At 38.2% G+C, this 27,855-nt stretch overlaps 2 protein-coding genes across 2 annotated transcripts in view; one reads left to right on the top strand and one right to left on the bottom strand.

The window, feature by feature from the left end:
• Nucleotides 1–7,221, bottom strand: part of LOC126284533 (translocation protein SEC63 homolog) — a 150,823-nt gene extending 143,602 nt beyond the window's left edge. The window contains 1 exon segment of the mRNA XM_049983531.1: nt 7,098–7,221. Within this exon segment, the coding sequence (XP_049839488.1) occupies nt 7,098–7,221 (124 nt within the window).
• Nucleotides 7,222–7,458: 237 nt separating this feature from the next.
• On the top strand, nt 7,459–26,901 carry LOC126284532 (akirin-2). Its single transcript, XM_049983530.1, has 4 exons — nt 7,459–7,960; nt 8,059–8,258; nt 21,327–21,489; nt 24,999–26,901. The coding sequence occupies exons 1-4, from the start codon at nt 7,786–7,788 to the stop codon at nt 25,007–25,009; spliced, it is 549 nt and encodes a 182-aa protein (XP_049839487.1). The 5' UTR covers nt 7,459–7,785; the 3' UTR covers nt 25,010–26,901.
• Nucleotides 26,902–27,855: the final 954 nt, after the last annotated feature.

Genomic DNA, 27,855 nt, shown 5'->3' on the forward strand with positions numbered 1-27,855 from the left:
TTAACTTTATGCACTGCAAAGGTACAGGTAGACTTAATGGCTGTAGAACAGATGAGATGTTTTTGAGATACGAAATTCCCCTTTTTCTACGATTCCACTGCAAACTATGCAATGTACATATCAAGAGGAGAGAGCAATCCCAGCACGTCCTCCATGAGGAAACATTCCGCTGGGTGGTAGGACATGTGGCAATTCAGGCATATGCAGCAGCCAAGGACACTTGTGCAGTTTTCATAGTTACTCAACATAATGCCCCTTTACAACCTTTCCCAACAAAAAAATGGATCCTGCATCACAGACAGAAAGTGTCAGTGGAAGCAACAGATAAACTATGGTTAGTGAAATGAACAATCTAACTGTGGGACATATCCTTCCAGTCAAAGAGATGGAATGAAGTGTTATTAACATGCCTCCATATTGGACAAACTTCCCTGATGCATGGATTTCTCCTCCAGTGAAAGAGCCCAACAGCCTGCAATGCATGTTACATTCCTGTGACAGAACACCACACATTAATAAATTTGTATTTTTATTTGCTAAATCGAGGACAGTCTCCTGTAAAACATTGCACTAACCACAATGCTGCCTACTGTGAATGCTGTTCTCAAGCACAGGTAGAGATAGTTGACGTTTGTAAGCAGCTCAAAATCATCCTGACTACCATCAAGCAATTGTGAATGGGTGTGCTGGGAGGACTACTGGGAGTCAAGTAGCAGAGGTACCACAGGTACCTCACGTACTATCCTCTCAGGTGGATTCTGTCTACTCTACATGAAGTACTGTGTCAATCATTGCTTGCACACTTGACTTTGAGTGTCGTGGCAGTGGTAAGGCAAGGTATCCTGTAGAGGGGAGATGGGGGACCAAGTACAGCTCAAGTCTGTTATATGTATACCCCTTACCAAAAAGCTCAAGCTGCCCTCTTTCACTGAAACTGAAGTTGATCCAGTGAGATTCACTTCAGTTGTTGGAAAACATGCTGTGTCCAGTGTCAAAGCAGAGGCAGATGCAAAAGGGGACGGAGCTACTACGTATTGGCAGCTCAAATACACTGAGAATAAGGGATAGCGGAAGCGTCCGATTGCACCCCTCTGCTTTGACCAATGACATCACCAATGTAGCAGAAACGACCATTAACAACAACTCCCATACCGCTCCTACGACGTCATCACGTAAACATGACAACAAACACGAAAATAGATCGAAAAACCACCAAACAGATATTCCTCAAAAAATATAATGAAACTAACAGGACAAGCAGGGGAAACTGGGGGTTTTGGATGGGGTCAAACTAAATATAAACACACACCACTACACCAAATGACAAAAAACACTAAAACAACAAGACCCCACAACCTTCTCAAATTCCACTACACACAAAATCCACTGGAATCAATCATTTCGCTTGACATATTATAGGTCAATAGAAACAACCGATACCAAACTATAAATCTCAAAAATTTCACCACCACCACGCTTAATCCTACCACAAAAGAAAATAACCTAGAAAATCAAAATTGGAATCGAACACTTCCCTCGACATATATAGGTCAACAGCAACTAACGACACAAAACCAGCCACAGCCACATCCACACCTTGCAATCAAACACTTCTCTGAAGTCATACAAGTAAACAGCAAAGCAAATCACCAATACAAACAACCAAACAACTCACAAACACCCCACCAACCATTTAAAATAAAATAAAATCAACTTACCACTAAAAAGCTCTGGCACAGCCACTAAGGTCACACACACACACACACACACTCGCGCAAGCAAACGAACAAACAAACAAAAACATTCGTACAGGCCTCCGTATCATAATTCTTAAACTCAACACTGTGTTTCACTACTAAATGATTGTACCCCTGCTGACCCAACCCCCTATAAGAAGAAAACGCATCTGAGACGATATAGTGGTACCCTCTTCAATAAAATGCTCAATCAATCTCACTAATTCCCTTTTTATCCGGCCCTCCAAAGCCCTAAATACACATTCTGAAACCCCCCCCCCCATACCACAGCCCCCCCACACCCATAAACCAACCAAAGACTTACATCTCCCATTCTTTCCCTTCCCAAACTGCGACTCATCAATCTCCACAACAACACCAGGCCCACCCAACCTACCCCTGTAGTTAATATATTCAGAACATACCTCACGACAATAAGAACTCCGATCAAGCACAGTTCTCTCTCTCACACCCACCTCATGCGCACAGAAACTGTGAGAGGATTTATAAGAAACACGATACGTCATTAACACAATTTCTCGCATGCCCAACCTAGACTTCTCGAACCAGGATCCTTGCCTAATCAAGTGCCATAAGTTATCCTTACGACATCTCTACATACAGTCGTCCCTGGTCTGAGAAGCTGGAACTTCAGTAAGCCTCATTTCTTCACGACATACTGAACACTTCATGACTTCAGCCAACAGGCTGAACAGCTGAAGAAATTTTATTAGATACAACGCTCTGTCCCCCATCATCACCAAAAACCGAAAACTGTTGACCTTGTCAGTCATATCCATACCTACCAAAGACATAAACAAAGAAATTCACCAAAATTCACACACAACGAACAGAAAAAAATTACAATAAAGCCAACATAACAAAACCAAAATCGTTAACTCACTGAAAAATATTCCGCTGAAAGCACACTCACCACTAATGCTACATACGTGCAATGCTACCACGCGTATAAACCCCATATGCCACGTAACACGCTACCCGTAAACACACCAGCAGAGAGAACCACAGACTGCAACAATACGCTACCCATAAGCACACCACACAAGCAAACTAAACCAAAAACATCACCTAACATACAACACATAAACACACCACCGATCACATCAAAACGACACTTACAAACACACCACTCTCACAAACTAAACTCCATGCTGTCGTAACATCACACTTCACAACAGCCTTATGTGCCGGGTTAAAGCCGACGGGTGGAATCAGACGCTTCCACTGACCTGAGAATAATGGCACCAACATGTGGATGAGGCTGTTTTGGTAACTGTTAAGGGAACTGGGTTTAACTAACTGCAAAGAGTGGCACACAGTGCAACAAATGATGCCTGTCATCTAAGCTATGAGGTCATACATGTATGACTCCAATTACTGACAGAGGAGATTGAAAAGACCGGTATTGCTCACAGTGTTCCAACAAACCTCATAATCTGCAACATTGAGTTGAATGAAAGACATGAAGCTATGAGACTTAGATTGCAATATTATAGAGTTGAGCCATAGAGTAAAGAACTGTAGGGTCTCCCTAAAGGGATAGGTATGAGTTACACATCAAAGCCTGCTATCGAGGTGTTGTGTGAGGGGTGCACATAGGAGTTTTTTTTCTTTAGATCATGTGACACACTATCCAGTCCAGGTAACAAGACCCCGAAGTAGCAGTGTAAGATCCAAAGAAATGCCCCTCAACAGCTGAGAGCATTAACACCTTTGTGATTAACTACAGAATCATTCACAACAAAGTGCCAAAGTTTGTAGTGTTCCTAAAAAAGCTGTAGATATCACAAAATACCAAGATACAAAAAGCTGGTTAAAACATGAAATTTATAGCAGTAAGAGTTTTAGGGAAAATTTAACAGTGAATGGATAAACTAAGAGGAAATGGAAGTGGTGTATTCGTCACAGTAGATAAGAAATTCAAATGAAACAAGATAGAAAGTGAATCTGCATGTAAGATTGTTTGTTAGAACCAATCATGACTGGAGGGTCTCTCCATGCCATACAGTCACTATAAAGAAACTTTTTAAAGAAACAAATACTACTGCATAACATGCACAAAACGAAATGTAGTGTTATAGACAGAGAGTTGCTGAATGAAATGCATTTGGCGGTCGAGACGCAATGCATGAAGCCTTCAACGAATACAATAGCAGAAAATTATCTCTAAGGAAATCCAAATAGGCCTAAGTCCTAGTCTGTATAATGGCCAATAGTGGTGTCAAAATTTTAATGTCCATAGACTTAAGGACATAACAGGAATTCCAAGGGAGGATAGCAAAGCAAAAGCAGTTAGGCTGAGCTCCATTTTCAAATGTTACTTTATAACTCACTGCAAAAATGAGTGATACTGTTATTAGTGTCAGTGGTGTTGAGAAATAGCTGAAATCACTAAAACTGAAGAAAGTTCCAGGGTCTTATGGAATATCTATCAGATTCTATACCAAATTTGTGGAGAGTTAGACCCACATTTAACTGCAATATACTGCAGCTTCGTCTAACAAAAAAACACGCAAAGTAGTTGGAAGAACAAACCTGTCTACCAGAAGGGCAGTAGAAGTGATTCATGAAATTATCGTCCAATATCCTTAAAGAATAATTGACATAAAATCTTGGAATACTTTCTGATTAGACTAATGAAAATGTACATCTTTCCCAAGCTCTGTACATGAATGGAATAGGAAGAAGCCCTAGTAACAGCTGGAAGTACTCTCTGCCACATATTTTACAGCTGAATGCAGGGTACGGTGGTAGGGACAGAAATTGAAATGGGTTAAGCAAGGGGTGTAGGCCAGTAAAATAATTTTCAGCAGTCCTAGATAAAGTTTTCCAATCCTTACAACTCAAAAAAGGAAACAGGAATATATCTGAAACACCTTCATTTTACTGATGACACTGCACTCTTTGTCTCTACTGCAGACAATCTTGAATCACAAATGAAGCTGTAACTTAATTGAGGAAGTTTGAAAGTGGACTTGAAAACAAATTACATCATGATTAATATGATGTACAACCAACATAACAAAATGAAAAGAGTACTAATTAATAATGAAGTCACAGAACCAGTTCATGATTCTTTTGTATTTTGGGTAGCAGATGGTGGCTGGGTGGGTAGCAAGAAAAACAGAACAGCAAAACTGCCTAGAATGCTTTTGGTAAACTACAAATATTCAAATTTGTAAAAACTAAGCTCCAACGGAAAATTTACCATATCTATGCATTACAGAACATGTATGGGCAGTATATTTGAAAAGTAGAGTATGAAAGAGAGAGCACTTTGCAGCAGTTATGTTGTTAGTAGTGGCACTCAGATGTCGAATTTCAATTTCAGGAATATTATTTATTGAAAGTTGATCTGTAGAGTAAGACGCCACATACCTGACATTCAGTTGTAATAGTCACGTGAAGAACCTACTGACAGTTGATGTAGCGTAAGGCATTGGTTATCTGCAAAAAATATACTATTTTGACAGATATATTAACGGTCCCCACAGTCAAAAGTGAATGAAAATGGTAAAGGTTGCTTGGCAAGCACTAGTAATGGTTTCATATGGTGATGCTGTGAGAAAAGTGTTGGGAGTCCATCTGGTGCAGAACATAGTTTGACAAATCTAGCCTGGTAATCGATAATTTACTTCATTTAAATAAGTCTGTCAGTGACTTTATAACCATAAGATGAGCATTAGCAAACATTCTGTTACTGATAAGTTTTCTTTTTCGTAGAGAAGTGTATTCTAGGAATTAAGTATAAGTGACAGATAGAAGAAACTTGTATCTTTATTTTTTTTAAACATTGTCTATTTGTGGTTGATGGACATTACTGAGTAGATGTTAGCTATGTAGGTAAAAGGATACAATTACATTATTTATAGTTTCTAACTGACTTGTTATTTTTCAGATATAAGAGATTCATCTTTGGTGGGTATCATGGACTTCATTGTACCTGTAGGGGTTGCATGAATTTTTCAACCAGCATGTGATTAGTTTCATATGTTTATCTATTTTTACTGAAGTAACCGTTTTGTCATTAGCTGTTTATCAACACAGGACAAGCAGATTTATTGATGCCAATAGTTGTATTTTGTGAAAACTGGTGTTTCTTTGCCAGAAGGTACCATGGTGACGACTTAGATGAAGATGAAAATAATTATGTGATGTTTGTGGGGGACTTATGCAGTATGGGATTTGTGGGTGTTTAATTTTTGGATTTGTTTGGTGTGTTAGGGGTGGGGAAATCTTTTGTTAGGTTCGACTAAGAGCAAAACCACAGATTTTCACACGAGTAATCCATTACATCAATATTAATTTTTTGGTGATTTAAAATATATTATTTTATACGACATTATTACTGCTATGTGTTTGTTATCGTTGCATGAATACCCACCATACTGAATGTAGAGATGAGATGACTGTCCGCTATTTTGATATCACACGCCAAAGCCAATGCCTGGTATCGAACATTTTGGCAATAATGGCAATGAAAAAAACACTTCCATTGAAACAATTCCGAAACTTGTCAGTGCGCATGGGGACAGAGGGCGTGGGTCTAAATACAATTACACCCGGTCGTTATTTTAAAACTATAATGATTATGAACTATAAGTGGGCATAATTGTAACTGTGAATGGATACCAACAGACAAAGACGATAACCTACTGGAAACTGCGTAACTGACATCAGAAAACATGAAGGAGCAACGTGGATGCATACAGCCAAATATGGAATGGGAGGCCTCTATCCAACAGGAAATTGGGTTGGCTGATGGTAATATATTCATGATTTTTTTAAAAATCCACTATCCCTCGTAGCACAGTATCTTGGGCTGCTGATTCCAATGCGCATTTTGTGTGTGATGGGTATACAACGTCAATCACACTTGCTCAAGCATGGAGTTACAATAGTGTCAAAATATCTGCGGGCAGGTAATACATGATGTTTCATAAGCACTACAACAACACTGTAGAGGGCGAAATTGCTGTGACGTATGTGCAAACCTTTAAAACAAATATTGATGTTTAGTAAAGGCCGATCTCCACAAACTGCTGCAGAAAATTTTCAAATAGGATTCACACGCCTTTAGAGAATAAGAGTACTTTGTATTAAAGCTATGAGCAACAAAAGGACGTAACGTAATGTAAAATGAGCCACATTTGGAGTCACCAATTATTATCAGTCACCACTACATCCCATCCCGGGTATTCACGCAAAGAAATGACATCAGCAAATTGATTTGCGGTAGTAAGTGAATGTCAAATGATTCATGACTTCATTGTCAATTCAGAGACGAAGAACGTTTTATGTTACGCACTATTAAACAAAACATGCTTACAATAACATTACCTTCGCGTCGTTTACGTGGCCACCAATAATAAGTTCCTGGTATGAGAAGTAACGCCAAAAATGACAATAAAAAGTAGAAAAACGTTCCACCGCTTTCATCATACTGAAATTTTTGTCCACCCATTAAAAAAACTACTATAAACTGCTTTCAGTGTCACTTAAGCTCAGTTTGTTGTGGGCCTCACACGTACCAAAGACGTTAGACGTAACGGTACACCAACGTGTCCGCAATACCTGGCCGTCTCACAGCTGGCACTCTGGTTGTCATTAAATTTTTCGTGAATACTACGTCTCGGTATCAAGCCGGTACTCAAATTCGCAATATAAAAAATTATAATTATTTTTAACTTCTCATGTCTTTGGTGTCGTGCTTCAAAGAAAGAATTTTCAGCATATCGAAAATTCAAAGAACGCAGCAGTCTTAGTGCATTATTCTGTAAAACGGTAGGGCGAGAATCTTGGGAGTTGTATACAAAAGCGATTTAAATGTTCGCCATATTGATTTAAGGTCGAGTATCGTGTTCCTGGGGAGGAAGCAACGAATAACGGCTGGACTTTCGAAAAATAAGTCTGACTAACTTTGATATTTTTATCTGCAACGTTTGCTGTTGACGTAAGGAATATCATTGTTATTGGAGTGCTGAAGGGCGTGACGTGCATTAAGTGGTAGAAGTTCCCAAGAGTAAAGATGGCCTGCGCAACTTTGAAGAGAACGCTGGATTTCGATCCAGTCCACAACCACGGAAGACCATCAAAACGTAGACGTTGTGCTCCAATGTGTGTATCACCTAATTCATCAACATCTAACCAGCCTGAACTTCATCCGTCACCTTTTGGGGAGGTTTGCCCAAAACTCACTCCGGGTAAGGACGGCCTTGGCCTTGGTATAATAATTGAGGGTTATTAGAGAGATTATTAATTGTAGATGTAGACGTCTCATGAAAATTTTCTCGTATATTAGAGAAAATGGCTGCAAGTATTCGTGAGGAAATTCGGCGGCTTCATCGGCGAAAACAGCTTGGCTTCTATCCGGGTCATGAATGCTCAAATCAGGAATCATCATCAGATGGAGCGATGGAGTCCCCAGGTTCACCGTCTACCGCATCATTTGCAACGACATATTCCAGCAGCCGGGAGAAACCTTTATTTACGTTTAGAGAGGTTTGTGAATTTGTTCGTACCATTACTTCTGTCACATGACTATTGTGTATGTGCATGATTACTCAAAGTTTTTTTCGAAATAGAATTCACACATTCCACAATGTGTTAGGCTTGCTGAACATATACAGAAGAACTGAACAGTTACTTTTGGTATTAGTTTTGGAACAAAACATTGCAAGACATCTTCTGAACTGTTGGGAGGGGAAGGGCACTGATTTGTTTAGTTTGTGAGTATTAATTCAGGTAAAGTTACTGTTTTTTTGCAAAGTATTTCTCCTCGTTTTCCAGTAGATGTAGAAAGCGTGTTTGCCATTCTATTGTATCTTTTTGTCTACTTTACAACACTCAAAAAGTTTTAATGAACGTCAGTCTGACATAGAAATACATTTGATCAGCAAAGAAAATGCGCCTTTAATTTTCACGTTCAAAATAAAACATATATCAAAATACAGGCATGTTTTTTACCAATATTTTGATAACTCGTATTAATAAGTTGGTGTTTGGTCCACACACTGTCCTTAAGAGTCTAGTGTTAGTCATCAGATATCTCTTATGAAGTTAAACTTGACAGGAAATAACAATGTCATATGAGAGAGCTTATGGCCTTTTCTAATCCAGAAAAGTTGGTGTAGGCCTAAATGCTTCTACTTTGGTAGGTGTACTTTGTTGCTAGTGTGTGCCAAATCTTGATTTGCCTGATAATGTAACTGACAGTCGAACATGTTACACTCTCTATTTGCTCTATGTTGTGGAATCCTGAAAACTATATCAAGTAAGTACTCTTTGTACCTATTTAATGAATGAATTTCATACAAACAGTGCTATGTCAATCATCATTGCATCTTTGGTTTGCACATTCCCCATCTTCAGCCTTAAAATAGATTTGGTTTTATGAATTTCAGCTGCTACTAGCTGTTGGTAGCTCAGTTGGTAAAGCACTTGCCCGCAAATGGCAAAGGTCCAGAGTTCGACTCTCGGTCTGGCGCACAGTTTTAAGCTGACAGGAAATTTCAGTGCACATTCCGCTGCAGAGTGAAAATCTCATTCTAGCTACTTAATATTTTGACACACAGTAATATAATTTTTTGCTTTCTAGAGCAGTACTAAGACCATGCCATTTGAGGCTAGTACTAGGTCTTACCACATACGTAACCACATTGAAATTGTTTAATCTACAAAATGCCCCCCTTTTTTTTGCGTGTAAATTTTTGTACAATGTGTGGGTCTGTCTTAATTTCAGTTGGTGTTCGTATCAGTCGTAAAGTGAAAAATGTGGTTGGTCGGGGTATGGTATGTTCTTACATATGGTCTTGCTATATATCTGGCAGCTAAGTGTGTAGAGGAAAGTCAGCTAAATGATTCGGCATATTAAGAAACATTGTGGTATTACCCTACATGAAGAGGTCTCAAGACTGAAGACAGAGAATGAGAGTTATTGAAATATTAAATACTCTGCAGTACTGCAATATATATGAATTAAGCAATGCGAACAAAATTGGGTGCAGATTTGTTGTAGCTGAGAGTAACTAAGATATTGCTTTTAATGCTTGAATCAGTATGTTGATGTGAATTCTTTTCTAATTGTGCTCATTTTTCCTTTTCGTACTTCAGTCATGTTAATATATGATAGTTAATTGTTCTCTGTGAGAGTACTGACATCTCATATTCGAAAAATCTACCTTTAGGCATTATCCACTTCAATGTTTCTTCAGTCACAATACATTTTCATTATTTAAAGGTATTTTTTGTTGTTGTCATACTTGCTTTTTGCCATTATTAGTAACACAATATCAAATGTGAACAATAGCTGAAAGTTACAATATTATTGTTAAGAACTGCTTGCAAAAAAATCACGTGGAAGAAAACACGCGATTCCATCATTAAGGCAGGTATTCTCTCTAGGCCTCTTTGTTGGGAAATCTTATTTTCCTGCGGTGGTGTGTTAGTTTCTTGTTCTATGGATCATTCACCATAAATTGTGATGATTTGGAATGAATCGTTGTACATTTGTCACAAACTTGTAAATGTGGTTCTTTGCCGAACACACACAATTTTTTAACTATTCAGATGTGTGTGAGTAATTTGTACCCTCCACCTTTTACACATGACAGTAATAGAAATTGTACAGGATAGACATTGTCTAGGAGGAGCTTTTTCAGTTTGTTTTCAAATTTTGCTTTGCTGTCTGACATCTTATAGCATATGGTAAGTGACCAAAACTTTTAATTGCAGCATTATGCGCACACTCTTGAGCTTACGATAATTTTAATGTAGAGTAATAAACATCATTTTTCTCTGTAATTATAGGTTTGTTCAAGTAGCTGCCAGAGGTACAGGGGATGAACAAAATACGAACACTGTGCTATATAGTACGTCTGGTCACAGGTTTGCACCACTGCATATATATATGAATAATGTGATGCAGCTCGCAGAGAACAGTTGATTTGGAAAGTCTTGGAAGTTATCTTTCAGTGTTTCCTATGCATTGTTCTGCAGCAGTTTAAGTAAACAGTTGGTGAAATGTGATATTACATTCAAAACAGCCGACTCATTGGTGCGCGATTAGTGGGAGAATCTGTAGTGAAAAGTTACTCTTTAGCATTTCACAAGCAAAAGGCTCCACAATTATGACACAATATACAAAACATGGTAAAATGTCATTGTTGAAGAGGAATAGTGGGTGGAAAGCTGAAGTTAACTGACAGAGACCAGTGAGCATTAAAAATATTGTGGCCACACCGCATAAAACTGCCGCAGCAAAAGTGACTGCAGAACTCGACACCCACTTGAGTAATACTATGTCCACAAGAACAGTACAGCAGTGTTTCACAGGATTAACATTAATCAAAGGGCTGCAATTGTGAAACCATTAATAATGGAAGCAAACTCAAAGTTGCCAAAGAAGTGATGCCATAACCATCAAATCTGAACAGTTAAGACTGGAAGAACGTCATACGGCCAATGAATCATTGTTTACATTGTTTTCTACAAACTGTGTGGAAAACTTCAAAGGAAGCCTACAGTCCAGCATGCCTTCTTCCTGCAGTCAAGTACGGGGATATCCTGTTATGATTTGGGTGACTATACTGTGGTACGTTGCTTGTTCTGTTTGTTACCCTCCCTGGCCGGATTACTATGAATGAATATTTTAACATCTCTACAACGAAGTGCTTATTGTGACTGGCATATTTCTGCCAAACATTGCCATATTCAGAGATGACATGTCCCCAGATATACAGCCGAAAAGGCCCAGGTGTGGTCTGTGGAGCAGCAGAATATTTGATAATATGTTCCCTGGTCAACACAATTGCCAGACCTTAACATCATTGAACCATTATGGGGTGTTTTAGAGCAGAGAGGGAGGAGCAGATGTAGATTTCTAATATTGTTGAAGAAAATGGTGGATGTTTTGGTATAAGAATGGGAGGACATGCTGTTCAAAACTATTCACACACACACACACTCTAAGAATCTATTCTCTGAAGAATTGCAACTATTTCAAAGCCATTGGTGGTCCAACTCCTTATTAATAGACAAATATTGTGTGTATGTCAGGTGTTCATACCATTTTGCCCATCCTTGGTATTGTCAAGCACCAGAAAACTGGTGTTACTGCGGATATACAGGAACAGTGACACAGGGCCACTCCCCCCCCCCCCCCCCCCCTCCTCCCCATGCTCAGTGTTTGCTTTGCTCAAATGCTCCTCATCCCACTTCTGCTTAGAATTCTGCATGTGCTTGAACAACACATGACACTGTGTGTAGTTCTGTGGCATTTTCTTAAGAGCAGGCATATGGAGTTACTGTATTTGAGCATTTACATTATACTATCCAGATCAGGAATGCAGTTTAAGCAAGTATTTCTTAGCATGAAGTACCTGCTTCAGGTAGTTCAAAAATGGAACCCTTCTATTCAGTTGACTTATTGGACTGTGTGTGTGTGTGTGTGTGTGTGTGTGTGTGTGTGTGTGTGTGTGTGTGTGTGTGTGTTATTTTGCAGGGCCTAATGTTGGATGTTCTATTTAAAGCAGTGTTTATTTTAGCAGCTTTGTGCTGCTATTTGTACAACTTATTCAGAACACTGCACAAAGATTAAACATGAGACAGCGGTAGCTTATATATTACATGTTGAAGCAGAAAACTTCTGTACCTCCATCATACAAGATGTGTGAATCTGATGTTAATGTTTCCATGCTGTGGTATTTCATTTTTGTGAATGTTAACTACTGAGTTACCTAATAAGCAAATTTCTATCAATGTATAAATCTCATGGAAAATACTGCCTACTAATAGTACTGGTATGGAGCACAGTAGCCTTAAAAGTTGTTGAATAATCCTGTCATGATCCATCACAAACTGGAAGTTCACACTTCATGGAGCACTATAGTAGAGACAACATATGATGATCCCCGACGGCTCGCAGCACTGTTGACAGCTGTCAACTCTGAAGCACAAGTGGCTGCAAGTGAAAACAGTGGCCCTGTATAGAACTGTGACAAGTGTGGTGTTGCCATAGAGGCATGTACAAATTTTTTGTTATGTTATTAGTTGAGGTAAGTGCACAAAGCTGCCAAGCCCAGCCTGCTGCAACTGTTAGATCAAATTAACACCAACTAAGCTAGAACACATTTTTTCAACTGTTATTGTTGTTTTCCTTGTGTGCAACTATTCAGATACATACAGATAAACCTAAATCACACAAGACCTGGGTACCAATGTAGAAAAGTCACCAGTGCATCTTCAGATAGGCCTGCTTAAGAGAAACCAATAAGAATACGAGTGCAGATTACAATGGATTTCTGCTGGGAATGATCTATTACACAATTGTTAGAATTCATTACTTATGGGCATCAAATGAAATACATGAATGTAGTTGAGATGTGGTAGTTATTTGATAAAACAGTTGTTTTATTTCAAGAAATATTATTTATGAAAGCATTTGCTTTGTTTCGATGGTACTTACTGAATTAAAAAGTTTCATGTGAGTCGAGCTATCGTAATTTACAAGCCTCAAGTTCTTACCTGACAGCTAATCGTCCAGGGATATGAGATTAGTCATTGTCATACAATGAAAATAAATCAAAACACACACACACACACACAAATAAATCAAGATATACATACACACAGGATAAATTATACATAGTTTAACAATATCATGAAAAGAATAGTTTCTACTCACCACATAGCGGAAATGCTGAGTTGCAGATAGGCTCAAAAGACACTCAGAAAATGAGCTTTCGGCCAACAAGGCCTTTGTTGGAGATGGGATGTACTCACGCAAACACAACTCACACTTGCAAATGACCCCAGTGTCTGGCTGCTGAGGCCACACTGTGATCAGCTGCATGATGGGAGATGCAGCTGCTTGGTGGGGGTTGAGGAGGGGGGCGGGGCAGGGAGGGGGAAGGATAACAGGGTAGGAGTGGTGGGGTACAGTAAAGTGTTGCTTGTAGGAGCACACAGGGGCAAGATGGAGGAAAGGGTACGGCAGCTAGGTGCGGTCGGGAGGTTAGATGGAGGTCAGGGGAGGGCTAGGTAGGATAACGGATAAAAGGAGAGAGGTAAAAAGGCTGAGAGATCGTTGTTCAGATAGAAGACTGTATTGCTGGATTAGGAACAAGGAAGGGACTAGGGTGCAAGAACAAAGACTAACAAAAGTTGAGGCTAGGAGGGTTGTGGGAATGTAGGATGTATTGCAAGCAGAGTTCCCACCAGTGTGGTTCAGAAGAGCTCGTTTTGGTGAGAAGGGTCCAAATGGCACAGGCTGTGAAACAGTCATTGAAATGAAGAACATTGTGTGGGGTGGCATGCTCAGCAAAGGGGTGGGCCAGCTGTTTCTGGCAACAGTTTGTCTGTGGCCATTCATGTGGACAGACAGCTCCTAGATCACATGACTTGTTTCACTGGTAGCCCTGCCTTTGATGGGATGGGTGATGCTCGTGACTGGGCTGGAATAGGTAGTGGAGAGAGGATGTATGGGACAGATCTTGCCTCTGTCTATTACAGGGATATGAGCCATGAGGCAAGGGATGAGAAGCAGGAGTTATGAAGAGATGGACAAGGATATAGTGTAGGGTTGGTGGGTGGCGGAATCACTTTTTTTTGGGGGGGGGGGGGTTCAAGCATGGGAAGGATAGTGATAGGACATTGTTTCAGGGCCTGGCAAGAGGTAGTCAAAACCCCTGGTTGAGAATGAGATTGCTGCTCCAGTCCTGGGTGGTACTGACTCACAAGGGGAATGCTCCTCTGTGTATGGATAGTGGGACTTTGGGAGGTGTTAGGTGGCTGGAGAGAGTGAAGGCATGGGAGATAAGTTTTTGTACAAGGTTGGGAGGATAATTACAATCTGCAAAGGCCTCCTCTGTATTTCTAGAGGATTGCTTGTCACTACAGATGCAGTGGCCACAAGTAGGCTGTATGGAAGGCATTTCTAGGTATGCAATGGGTGGCAGCTGTTGAAATGGAGATACTGCTGGTGGTTGGTAGGTTTGATTTGTAGGGAGGTGCTGATGTAGCCATCTTTGAGGTGGATTGAGCAGGACCAGTTGAAGTGAATGGGGAGAAGGTGTTGAGATTCTGGAGGAATGGATGTATAGGATGTCATCACCCTCAGATTTGATCATGAAGATGTCATCTGTGAATCCAAACGAGGTGAGGGATTTGGGATTCTGGATGTTTAGGAAGGATTCCTCTAGATAACCCATGAGTGGGGTTACATTGGACAGTGCCATGTGTGTGTCCTATGCTGTACTCTGAATTTGTTTGTTGGTAATCCCTTCAAAGGAGAAGTAATTGTGGATGAGTTGGTCATGGTGATTAGGAAGGAGGTTATAGGTTTGGAACTCATTGGGCATTGGGAAAGGTAGGTTCAATAATTGTAAGCCCATGGGCATTAGGATGTTAGTATGAAGGGAGGTGACATCAATAATCACAATCAGGGCACCGTGTGGTAAAGGAACAGGAACTGTGGAGAGTTGGTAGTAGAAATGGTTGGTATTATATAGCAACGAGAGAGAGAGAGAGAGAGAGAGAGAGAGAGAGAGAGAGAGAGAGAGAGAGAGAGAGAGAGAAAAGTGGTCCTGGGATGGGTCTAAGGATTTGAGGGGAGATTGGAGATCCTGCTGCATTTCTGGGATTGTCATTGTGGCAGGGTTTGTAGGTGGATGAATCTGACAGCTGATGTAGTCTTTCCACCAGGTAGTCCTTGTAGTTCAAAACAATGGTGAAGGTAGGATTGTAAGGTTGGGATCAGTTTTTAGGTGATGGATTGTGGTTCTTTCTGCAAATGTAAGGTTAGTTTGTATGCTGAGGATTTGGGGATCGATGGTAAGGCAATGTTTGAGGTTGAGCATGGGGTGATTTGGGGCAATGGGGGTGGATCACGGTTGGATGAAAGATTGAAGTGAGTGAGGGGCAGGGTTCAACATTGAGCTTTGGTTGAGTCTGAGTGGTACGGTTGGTGGCAAAAGAATGTTTACACTATAGGGACCAGGAGAAAGTCTTTAACAAATCCTGCATGATTGAACATGGGAGTGGGGCAGAAGTTGAGGCCTTTGGAAAGGGCAGATAGTTCTGCAGGGCTAAGGCTTCTGGAGGAACAGTTTGTTTCAGGGCTGTGTACATTCCGGATTCTGAATGGTAGTGGGAGGGAGTTTTTCAGGGTGACGTGAATGTAATAGTGTGCGAGGCAGGGTTTGTTTGGGTGAGAGAGTGGGGGGGGGGGGGGGAGGAGGCGGGCAAGGTTTGGAGATTGTTGTGGAGGTCGTGGGTGGTGGTAGTAGTAGTAGTAGTAGTAGTAGTAGTAGTAGTAGTCAGAGGTGGGAGTAGGAATGAACAGGATTGAGAGTTTTTGAGGTGGCATTGTTGTTCTAATTTCGAAGGGCAAGGTTCAGTGTGTGATATGGGAATTTGAGGTTGCGTAGCAGAGAATTTTTCAGATAAAGAGGCAGTATTGCAAGCAGATGTAGGCCTGATTGATATGGTTTTGTAGGACTGTTGGTGAGGGTTAATGACTGGAGGGACCTGAAAAGGTGATCATTCTTTGAGGAAGGGCGACAATTGGAGATGGGTAATCTGATAGTAAGACCGTTTGGGGAAATTCCATGGCCAAGCAACAATGCAGGAACAGTATGTGGGAATGGTTGTGGCTTAGGATAAGGAAACTTTTCTGTATTGAAGCAGAGGGAAGGAACAAGGATCCATGGTGGAGGATCAAAAGACACAAAAGTAATGTAAGTAATGTAGGAATACACAGAAAAATTTGCAAAATACATCCAAACATGTGGGAAAAATCATGGAAAGAATGAAACAGATGGAGTAGGGAGAAATAAGATGAAATCTGAGGGAGTTGAATGATAGTGAAAAGTGAAAACCAACTGAAATTGATGTGAAGATATAATGTGATCAAAGGAAAAAAAAAAGATTGCAATGAGGGGTGTTGGTGGATAAGTGGGAAGAAGGGGCAGCAGATGAGACTAGGTAGGTGAAGTCAGTATGTATAAACATAATGTCTGCTTGTGTATGTGCGGGTGGATGTGTGCGCGTGCCCCGCGTGTGCATACCTGTCCTTTTTTTCTCCCCTAAGGTAAGTCTTTCCGCTCCCGGGTTTGGAATGACTCCTTACCCTCGCCCTTAAAACCCACATCCTTTCGTCTTTCCCTCTCCTTCCCTCTTTCCCGATGAGGCAACCGTTGGTTGCGAAAGCTTGAATTTTGTGTGTGTGTTTGTGTGTCTATCAACATGCCAGCATATATATTATGATGAATGTTGGCAGAAAGCTCTCTTTCTGACAGTCTTTTTGTTGTGCCTTTCTGTGACTCGGGATCTCCTGTGTAGTTACTAGCAATTATCCTTTTCATGATATTGTTGCATTCTATCCTGTATTTTCCATTGTTATAAAGTTTGTGTCAATACATTACAATTAAACAGTGAGTTATGAAGTGTAAACACGACTACTGCAACAGCTTCGGAAACAAAACACCAGGACAATAAACATGGGGCACAGAGAGATTACCTTCACGAAAACTGAGACAGATACTCACACGTGCAAATATTGCAGTTTGAGAGCAACAGAAAAATTTTCCAGTAAGCTTTTGGCTACTTGGGACTTGCTGCTCAAATAGCTAACAGCCACACTCAGAATAATCAGAATTTGGAGATGATACTACTCAAATGTGATGTCAGCTCTGTGCATGTGTATGAGCCCAGTGACAGCTGCTTGAATGAACCTTCTGTATATCATAAACCAGTATCTGTAAATTGCAATAGTTGAAGTCACAACATACAATTCATTACTGAAATAGTGGAGTCTGATGCCAGGTGAATTCAGTGAGGTAACATTTGGTATCATTGAATATTGAGTTTGGTTACTCCAAAGGATATAACGGGATTGAAAGTTCCAATTTAAATACTTATGAAACAAATTAAAAAATATTTCCTACTTTGCATATCGATTCTTTCCACAATTTTTCATTAATAAAGTGTTGTTATTTAAGGAGAACTTGGAATAGAATAATTACAGAATTATTGTTCAAGCTTTGGCACTTTAGTCTAGTGATGCTCAATGTAAGTGACACAAGAAGCCACAAAATATACCATTGTATATGAGAAACACATTTCCATATTACTATATTTCCTCCCCTTTCCATCTTCTCTTCTTCACGTACCAGTCTTTGAGCGCTCTGTCTTTCCATTGTGCAGTGTGTGTGGAGTTGAGGTAATTGGCTACAGCGAAAAGTCAGTGTAATAAAAAAATTAAAGGATGTTGTTTTTTGTTACGACATGAATAGACCTTAGATTCAGTTATGAAAGTTTGTACAGCTGTGGTTTTGAAACAGCTTTAAAATACCACATTAGAAATAACGATTACCCACTTAACACTTTAACATACACTAACTATATGTAGGTGTCTAGTCAGGCAAACACTAAGCTAAAAAACTTTCTTTATTCATCCAAGGATCATCTCACAATGGTGCAGGATTTATCAAGGTAATACAGTGCAAATTAATAGACCAGAATACAGCATACATATGTTTTATGAGGATAGAACAGATCGTGTAATGTTGCTCTCATGAAGATGGAAAAAAAAGGTAGTCTTGAGTAATGAAGCATCTTGTGTCTATAAAAAGAAAATATGTGAGGGGAAACGTTTGAATTAAATGGCAATTACTGTTCATTTTATGAACGTCTATAGCAATAAATTGGGGATGTGTTGCCTAAAGTGCTAATAATTCCAGTTTCACGTCTTGGCTGTAACTCGCATCACTATGTTAATGTTCTGTCAATTATTTGTTTTCATAAACTAGTCTGTCCTTGATTCACCAGTTGAGCTATTCGGGATTAGCCTTGCCTACAATATTAATATTACTACCAGTTTGAAATCTATTGCATTGTCAGCAATTTGCATTCTTCCTACAGAATTCTTTGTTGTTGTTGCTAAGCGTGATTCTGATTTAGCCAGTTTCTGCTGTTATCTTAACACAACTGCACATATGCAAAAAGAACATGAAGAGATTTTTAATTTTTCAACTACCTTCAAGTGAAGTGTGTGAACTTTGAGATTTAATGTGCCAAAATCATTAGGCATTTCTCATAACAAAACCTCTAGTGGTAACATTTGTTGCTATAAAGAAGTCTGTATTATATTTTTAAATTATGGGCTAGAATGTAATATTGGAATCCCTTTGCAATTTTGGCTGCGGTGACACTTATTTGCAGTGTAGCTGGAGGTCTGGATTATATTGAAGTTATAATTCTGTTGAGAGTTGGCAAAGCCAACAAAAGTGAACGCCAAATATAGATTTGCAAACAGATTGACCGATAGTGTAGCATAATGTTTACATTCATGGCACACGAAATGATAGGAAGGTAATTAGGCCACCCCCTTAAATTAACCATACCAAATCGATTCAAAATGGTAACTGTACAACCCTATGTATTTTTGGGATGAAGACACCAGAAAAGGGAGGAAAAAACTAGGAAAAGCCACTACATAAATGGTACCAAAAGTTATGTTGCTATGTGAAAGGATGCAATAGTGAGAAGCATCTTCTATATCTGTTGCACCTCTACACACTGTCACTTCCAGTAATGAATGTCAGATTTTTTGTTCCAGCAATAAATCATGCCCTTCTCATTTTTAATGGTCTAGTTTCTCATAGTGTTTTCAAGTGAAAAAATAACTTTGAAATTACTCTGATTTTTGAAGCTGACTGTGCATAAAATATAATGGAAAATGTGTGTAAAAAGTTTACAGAAAATTGTGAAAGCAATGTAAGCTTTTTAAATACATACTGTGATTATCTTTAATAATAAGAGGAACTTAAAAGTAAAATACATGGCGTGGTAGTTCTTTTGTACTTAGAGCCCTCTGTCAGAAGATAGTCTTCTCTGTAGTTGTTATTTCATATTGCACATTATGAATACAGAGAACTTCACATATTGGGGATAAACATGTGAATATGAAATGCTGAAAGCATGGTCAGTTTGATCGCATGTTGACTGTGCTGAATAAATTGTGTGTGATGTTAAAGATTTTGAGTTAATTGCAACAGCTGTACCTTAAGTTCATTGACACAGGCAATTCTGAATTTCTCTCATTGATCCAATAAGTTTGTAAAATTTAGGCTATGTTAGTGTTTAGGGATCTTTAGTAGTAAATAACAATATTGTATGCAGTAATGTAGAAATGAGAAGTTTTGAAGCTAAAGGTAATGAATCAATGTAAAGCAAAGTCACAAACTCTGAGGAAATGTAGTGACTTCATGTTTTAGCTGCATAATGTAGTATTGCAGAGGAATGTGTTAGTCCCAGAATGAAAATTTCTCTTTGCAGCAGCTATTGCAAATGTATTTAATACAAAGTGTATTGCATAAATAGCAAATAATTGTAGGTAATCCTTTGTTTGCTGCTAACCTCCTCTTAATGCTATTAGTCCTTATGTGACTCATTGATGCATACAGTAACTTTGTCGGTGGTAGAGGTCTTTGTCGTCTAAGAATCGTGTTTCCCATCTTATGGACTCAGTGATACCAGTTCAGTTATCTGTAATCATCATCCTATTGGTCCTTTTTTTCAATCCTAGTTCCAAAGTTGGTTGGACTAGCATTGTCATCAAAAGTTTGCTTTGACATTTTGTGCAGTTCTGCCTTGTTTTGGTATTTCATTCATGCCAGATACAGTTAAACTGTACACTCAGAAAACACAGCTATGAAAATACAGTCATGGATGATAAACGTAATGCCTGCAATCAGTGCTGCTTGCTAAAATTTTAGGAACATTTGTCAATATGAATAGTGGAGTGCCAAAGTGGACTGACCAACTCTTTTGTTAACATGCTTAGCTAAGATTAGCACTTTGTGTTTTGAAAACTCGGAACTTCAATTAGTGCCCAATTCATCAGTTTTCATCATTGTGCACCAATCCGATAGTAACATGTACATAATTCCTGATTCTGCATGTGCATGGCATTCGTTTTGTTGAGTTGACAGTGGTAAACAGGAAGAAAGTTAACTGTAGTGGGCTGTTGAAATATTTAATACAGTACCATCTCATTGTTAATCCTACACTTTTATAAATTGCTGTTGTTCATTTGGAGACCAAGACCCTTGTGGTATTGGAAGGACTGCCACTGTTATAGAAGTAGTAATCAAAATAAGGTAAATGTAAGATAAAATGGTTGCTGTTGCTTCATAATTCTGGTATTCTGAATTTCCAGATCACTGTTTAATACTAACCAGGCCCAGGGTTAGACAGAATCATCTTACTGATCTAAACCCAAAATTTGTGTCCACATATGCTTTAAGAGCAAGCAGAGTCATTGAAATTACTTGCACTAGCAGTTTCATAAGCAATAAAAGGCTTTATACGTGGCTTATTTTTTGTTTTGGGAATTTATTCACAAGTCTTCTAGGGACAGTCTGTCAATTGCTGGTTAAAATTTGAGTATTAATAACACTAAGAATAGATTACTAGTGTAAAATTAGCATTACTGTATTAAAATTATAATGAAATGTACAAATTTTGTCAATGTCAGTGATACTCGTTATATATTTCAACACTTTCCAGGTTGGTTTGATTTGTGAACGCATGCTGAAGGAGCGAGAGAGCCAAATTCGTGAGGAGTACGATCGTGTTTTAAACATAAAGCTATCAGAGCAGTATGATGCCTTTGTGAAATTTACTTACGATCAGATCCAGAAACGTTTTGAGGCTGCTGCTGTACCAAGTTGTAAGTGAAGATATTTGTGATTTCTTAAATTCCAATGTTAGTCTTGTACTATACAAAATTTCAAAGATGATCTAATGTTTAATATCTCATGATTGAAAGTCTCTATCTCCACAGAATGGAAATAGTAACTGAAATTTTTGTTGATGTTCTTTGGACCAGTTACTTTTAATTGAAAGATGTCTGATGTGCAAAGTGTTTAATAACACAGAAAAATATCTGTGTTTGATTTGAGACAGTATACTCGTCAGCTACTAAAATGGGAAATTTTGAAATATGCTGACATGATTTTCAGAGCAGTAACACATTAATGTGAAAACAAAGCAGACGCCTGTGGCCTAGCACATATTGGAGAATCAGTTTCCATTTCCAGAGTTCAGGAGTAGTTGTGTTTGGAGAGATTTTCCAGATGATCTGAGTGTTATTAAAACAAGTGTTGTAACACTTGCTGTTATATGAAATGGACATAATTAAATGTTAGATAAACTAGTGGTCACCATTTCCTTGAAGATTTTCTAGTGTCAGTGATAGGATTAGAATATCTACAGCTGAAAAGTTGCATAGAAAAGATTTTACCACATGACAGTACTGTGGAAAAGATAATATATATATTGACAGTCGATTGGAAGTCGGCATCTTGCTGGGTTTGAAGATTTAAGGCAGTATTTCATAACATATGGATGTCATTAGATTGTGTATAATGTGGATGTTGGTCAACTAACAAGGAAACATAGCAAACTTGATCTCACATTTTAAGGAGGAAAAAAAAAAAAAAAAAAAAAAACTCTCTTGTGAGATATCAGACCCAGCAGTCGATCCTGCAAAAATGTAGGCCATAATTATAACTTTCTGAAACTTACAGCTTTCAAATTTTTGCACTTACCAGTTATTACATTCACTCTGCCACACTGCAGCTACATTATGCCTGAGTGCGAAGTACTATACAGCGAAGTGAGAAAAGTTTGTTAATTACTGTTTCGACATTCGCATAATGATTTGTTCATTGTGTGAATATCCATGGTTTCTAAACTGAAACTGTTGCCAGATAACACTTGCAGTTCACAAGTGCAGGATAAATGCATTTGGCAAATGCACTGTTTTTCCAAATGTTTGGACATGACTAAACTGTAGATCTAAAATAATTAACGTCATTAATAATTCTTCAGTTGCTTAGGTTTTTTCACTTTGATTTTGAAGTATATACATAGCTGTAGAATTTCAGTACAAGAATATTACTGAAATAATATTGAACATTTATGTGCATGAGGTTGACATATTTCATACTCTTATTACTTACTATTTTCCATATAGAATAATGTGTTATTGGACAGAATTTAAACACACATTAGGCTGATGTTTCCGTATCAATAATGTACAAATAAATTTAAAAGCTGTACTTTCAGATGGTCAGAATGGCCGACTGTCAGGATTATGGTCCATATTTTCACACAGGGTTGACTGCTGGAGCCAATAACTTTTTTCTGTGCTAAAATTGCTATTGGGTGTTAGTATTTAGGTTGCAGCTGTTATTTTGTAATTCAGAAGTAGGAAATAGTGTATAATATCAGTTTGGCAATGGAGAGAATGCTCCCACTTTTGTTTGAGTGCCTCAGTATTTCACTAGCCACGATCAATTAAGGGGGTGGGGGTGGGAGATGTAGCATGTGCCTTTGCCCTCATATATACACCAGGAGAATTGGCTCACTGTATCCTCCAAATTGATAGAAAATTGCCAGATCTTAACATCACATTTGTTGCCAGAAAGAATTCGGACCAAATGCAGAAGTGCGCTGTGCTGTTTGTGCGTGACAAATCTCGTAATTTGATATTTTTAACTGGCTGTTTTTCTATTATTTTCTATAATATTTCTTCTCTTTACTACATTATTAAGAAATCAGAATTCATTCTGAATACCAAAATTTTCTGCTAGTCACCTGTTTGTAAACATTTGCTTTAAATTGTGATAATGCATAGTGTCAGGCACTGACTTTGATTCATAGCGGTTTTTTATGCACTTTTCTTCGCTTACGTTCATTGAAGAGAAGCTTCAGAATGTGCGTGATGGATAAATATTGCCTTGTATATATAATGTGAGTTTGATTTTTACTAACAAATAGAACTGACCATGCGAGTTTTGTACCAAAAAAATGCAGGTTGGTGAGATCAAAAAGTTGTAAAATCTGTATAACCTGTATAGTTTGCATGCATATAAACACAGATGAGACTTGTTGGGAATATTTTCCAGTTAGATGCTTTATGGTGTGTTTCAAAATGAATATACAGGTTTTAAAGATTTGTAGCATTTATTATGTTCAACTTACAGTTATAAAATAATACATCAAATGAAAGAGCAGCTCGAACACTTTTTTTACAAGTATTTATTTATTTAGCTTATATGAACAGCGATTAACAATTATGTTTTTTACAAGTGTTAAATGTGAACACGATTTGTCCCACAGTCATTAAGAGTTCTTCCCACACCTTGAACATTGTGTCTGGAGTAACTGTTGCAACAACGCTGTTTCTAAAGTCGGGTAGATCCACTGGTAGTGGAGGCACATACACATTGTCTTTCATGTACATCAAAGCTAAAAATTGCATGGGATGAGATCATGTGTAAACGTGGAGGTCATGCAAAACAAGCTGTCATGTGGCCCCTTGCGGCTAATTCGGTGGTCCGGTACGTCGTCATTTACCCAGTCGCTTAAAGAGTTATGCCAGGAAGGCAGTGCACCATCTTGCTGCTAATAAAGTTATGCGGTACAGCTTCTTCCAATTGAGGAAACAGCCATAGTTCTAACGCTCAAGATATAAACACTCGTTACAGCTGCTTCACTGAAAAAACGGTGACCCATTAACTTTCCACCAGGATATCGCAGATAAAACATTCATTTTAGGGGAGTCTTGTTGCTACCGTACTATTACATGGCAAGTAAACCATAGTCTGTCAGATTTAGCTCTTGTAATAATTGCAAATGATACAGATGTTTTAAGCGTGTTTTTAAAAGTCTTCACACATGTCACTGGAACTTCCGAAGTAATTTCTTGGGGCTACACGTGAAAGACCCTCATTTGTTCAACACGTTCTTCAGTCATTCTTGGTCGTTCCATACTCTTCACTCTGAGCATGGGTACACAGACAAATCTGTTTGAGTTGTTGTTTCATTTGATGTATTATTTATAATCATAAGCTGAATTTGGTAAATGTTATAAAGCATTAAAACCCATATAGTCATTTTGAAACACTCCGTATATTAAGGATCTGCAAGTTATTATAATGAAGGGAAATAAAACATCCTTGTTTGCAAGAGAGCTACAGAGGTGCAAAATAGTACAAAACTTTCCAATCACATTATTCATGTTTTTCAGTATTAAGTACTTTCTTAAAATTTAACTCTGTATGTTTTATAAATGTGCAGTAATTATTTTCAACTACGTCATTTCATGTTTGTTTGTAATGTAGTATCATAAAATTAGAACATAGTATATTCTTATTTATTTTGTGATTTCAGATTTGTCTTAAACAACTGTTGCTGCCATGAATGATGCAGCAGCTCAAATTCTTTCAGAACCACGTTTTCCTTGTAGTCTTAAATGCTGTGCCTAATAATTATATAAATTGCTGAGTAAAAATGCAATGAACAGACTTCATAAGAAGACGAAATTGGTAGAAAGGAAATCTGTGCATAGCAGTGGGGAATTATGTATGTTGCTAGGCATTTCCCTTTATGTTGACTGCATATTGTCAATAATAAATATTTTGTACATGTCCCGGTTGCCACAGTTAACTTGAACCCTAGTTGTGCCATGTAATGAGCAACTGTTTAGAATTGTTTTGCAGTATAACTGAGATCTTAAAGTGAAAGGCAGTTGAAAATAATAAGTTCACTTACAGTACTAGAAGTAAAGATATTTCTATGGAGGCATGCTGAATGTTAACGATAAAGTCACTTTGCTGAGAATTGTGGAAACCTGATTGGTGACAAATGAAGTCGATGCAGTAATAGTGAACTGGCTTGAATGTGTAGAAGAAATTCATTGTCACATCATGCACATATTAATATATCAGCTTATATTCCCAGAAGGCTCTGTTACGGAAAGGATAATTGCACTTCTGTGTAGTGTGGAAAGCAGTGGCATGACATGCAGAGGAGGAATTGATGAGACCGAACTCTAGGACTGTGCACTTCATATCGTACTGTGGAACAGCTGTAAAGTGGAAAATTTGTCTTCAAAATTAGTTAATCCTTGTTTATTGTTGTATTGTATAACAAACATTTTGAGAATATTAAAGTGTGACTGTCACCTCATTCACTAAATGCTGTTTCATTGATATTGTGCTTAAATTGATAATTTAGTTAATGTAGATTGTAATGCTGAGTGTAACATATTAGGCGTACATAGGAATATTGTCAATCAGTGACTTATTCTGCAGCCAGTGAAAGGTAAGTATACCTGTGTGTGTGTGTGTGTGTGTGTGTGTGTGTGTGTGTGTGTGTGTGTGTGTTTTTGCACATAGTGCTTTAGGAACAATGAGACATGAACATGATAACACCTTCTGTCATTGTGCACAATTTAAAAAAGTGGAATACCATGCATGAATAGGGTGACTTACTGTTTTTGTTGCTCTATTCCTGATGTTAAACCTGTTAAGCTTCACATCTGTCCAGATTTATGGTGTTTGTGTGTAAAAGAAGATAAAAAATGATTACAAGTGATCCTTTTTACTACAAAAGAACTGAATTTCATGTAATTTATCCAGTATTTTTTATGTTTGATTTGGGAAATGTCAGCTGGTTTGTGTTATTACTAACATCAGATCACGATTTAAGTTTTATAATACACTGTACTTGTGACTTGACAGGTCCAAAAGAAAAGTGTGCCCATTGTGATTATCTTCTTTTGTGTATAGTCCCTGATGTTGATATTGAACAATATAATGTGGGCTGTATTTAAGTATATTCCATATCACAACATTTGGTGTAATTTATAAGTATATATAACATATTGTTGGTTTTAAGTTGTGGGTTTGAAACCACATTACTACTGTCCCTACATCTGTTCCTCCAGAGTAGGTTTTACTTGTCTACGAATTAAGTATTTGTGCATATTTGTAAGTATTCATAACAGTTGCCTGATTTGTGAGATGTCTTGTAAATTGTAAGCTTTTGTAATTTATAGGCAAGCCCTGTTTTAGTGAAAGTTGTAGTTTTTGTGGCATCAATGTTGTTTGTATTATTGTTAATTTTGCGACTGCTATAGGAAATGTAGATATGTTTTGTATAATTATTCTATGTTACTTTGTTTTCATTGTGGTGCATATAAAAATAACAAAAATGCACAATCATTTGGTCTGAAAGCAAGTGGAAAGGAACTGCTGCGTATCAAATGTAAAATAAAGACACTGAAATGGCATTGTTGTTTTTCATTTTAATCTATAACTGTCTTGTTTAACACCTCATACATTATATTTTGAATCCTTATTCTTTCAATTTGGGCCTTGTTGAGGTTGTGTGTGTGTGTGTGTGTGTGTGTGTGTGTGTGTGTGTTTAAATACTTTCATTGTGTTGTGCACCTGCCATGCGATACTGTTCTGATACTGTCTCCCAAAGTGCAGTGAATTTTTCATCCATAGGCATGAATTTAGATTGCTGCTGTGAGGAAAGCAAAAGCTGATGCAAGTGATTCGTCCAAGCAGTGTTAGCCAGAATGTTAAGCTTTAAATCTTTGAACACTCTGATCATAGTAAACAATTTCTTATAATTGTCATACATTGAATTCTTCCATATTAGAATTATCAGTACATACCTTTGCCCACATCATATCTCCGTATGGCTCTCTCTCACTCTGAATGGGATTGGTCAGCAGTCTGTCACAGATTTAGGTTCAATGTTCTAAAATTTATAAATGGTGCATAATTTTTGGTAGTACATTCATTCGTTCATTCCGGTTAAGCTTTTAACATTTTGCTACCCATTTGGATATTTAAATCTGTGGGTGACATCAATTTTCTATCAGCTTAATTCTATGCAGTTTGAGAAGTTTTGTTAAAGATTGTACTAATGGAATGCATTTTAAAATCATGTTCTCAATAGTTAGACTGTCTTTCTCAGTACAAGAACTATGTGCTGAATGATGTAGTGGAACGGGGGTAAAACTGGAGTCATGACATTAGAATTAACCACCCTTAATTAAGGTTGTTCTTTTAACATGTTGACCGATGTGTGGCCACTAGTTGCTACAGAATAGCCTCAAACTGTGTACCTGACCTGGTTGGGAAACATCCATCACTAAGCTTATGGCAGTCAGTGTGTTAGAATAGCTTTTGAGACATGAATATGTAGAAGTCCAAGTACTGATCAGTTGTTA

The sequence above is a fragment of the Schistocerca gregaria genome, chromosome 8, assembly GCF_023897955.1.
Source record: "Schistocerca gregaria isolate iqSchGreg1 chromosome 8, iqSchGreg1.2, whole genome shotgun sequence".
Taxonomy (NCBI): Eukaryota; Metazoa; Arthropoda; class Insecta; order Orthoptera; family Acrididae; genus Schistocerca; species Schistocerca gregaria.

Excerpts from the sequence above, each read along its gene's own strand:
- LOC126284532 (XM_049983530.1), top strand. The coding sequence starts at position 7,786 with ATGGCCTGCGCAACTTTGAAGAGAACGCTGGATTTCGATCCAGTCCAC. Across the intron at positions 7,961-8,058 it reads TTGCCCAAAACTCACTCCGG|AGAAAATGGCTGCAAGTATT; the intron begins GTAAGGACGGCC and ends CTCGTATATTAG. Across the intron at positions 8,259-21,326 it reads CTTTATTTACGTTTAGAGAG|GTTGGTTTGATTTGTGAACG; the intron begins GTTTGTGAATTT and ends AACACTTTCCAG.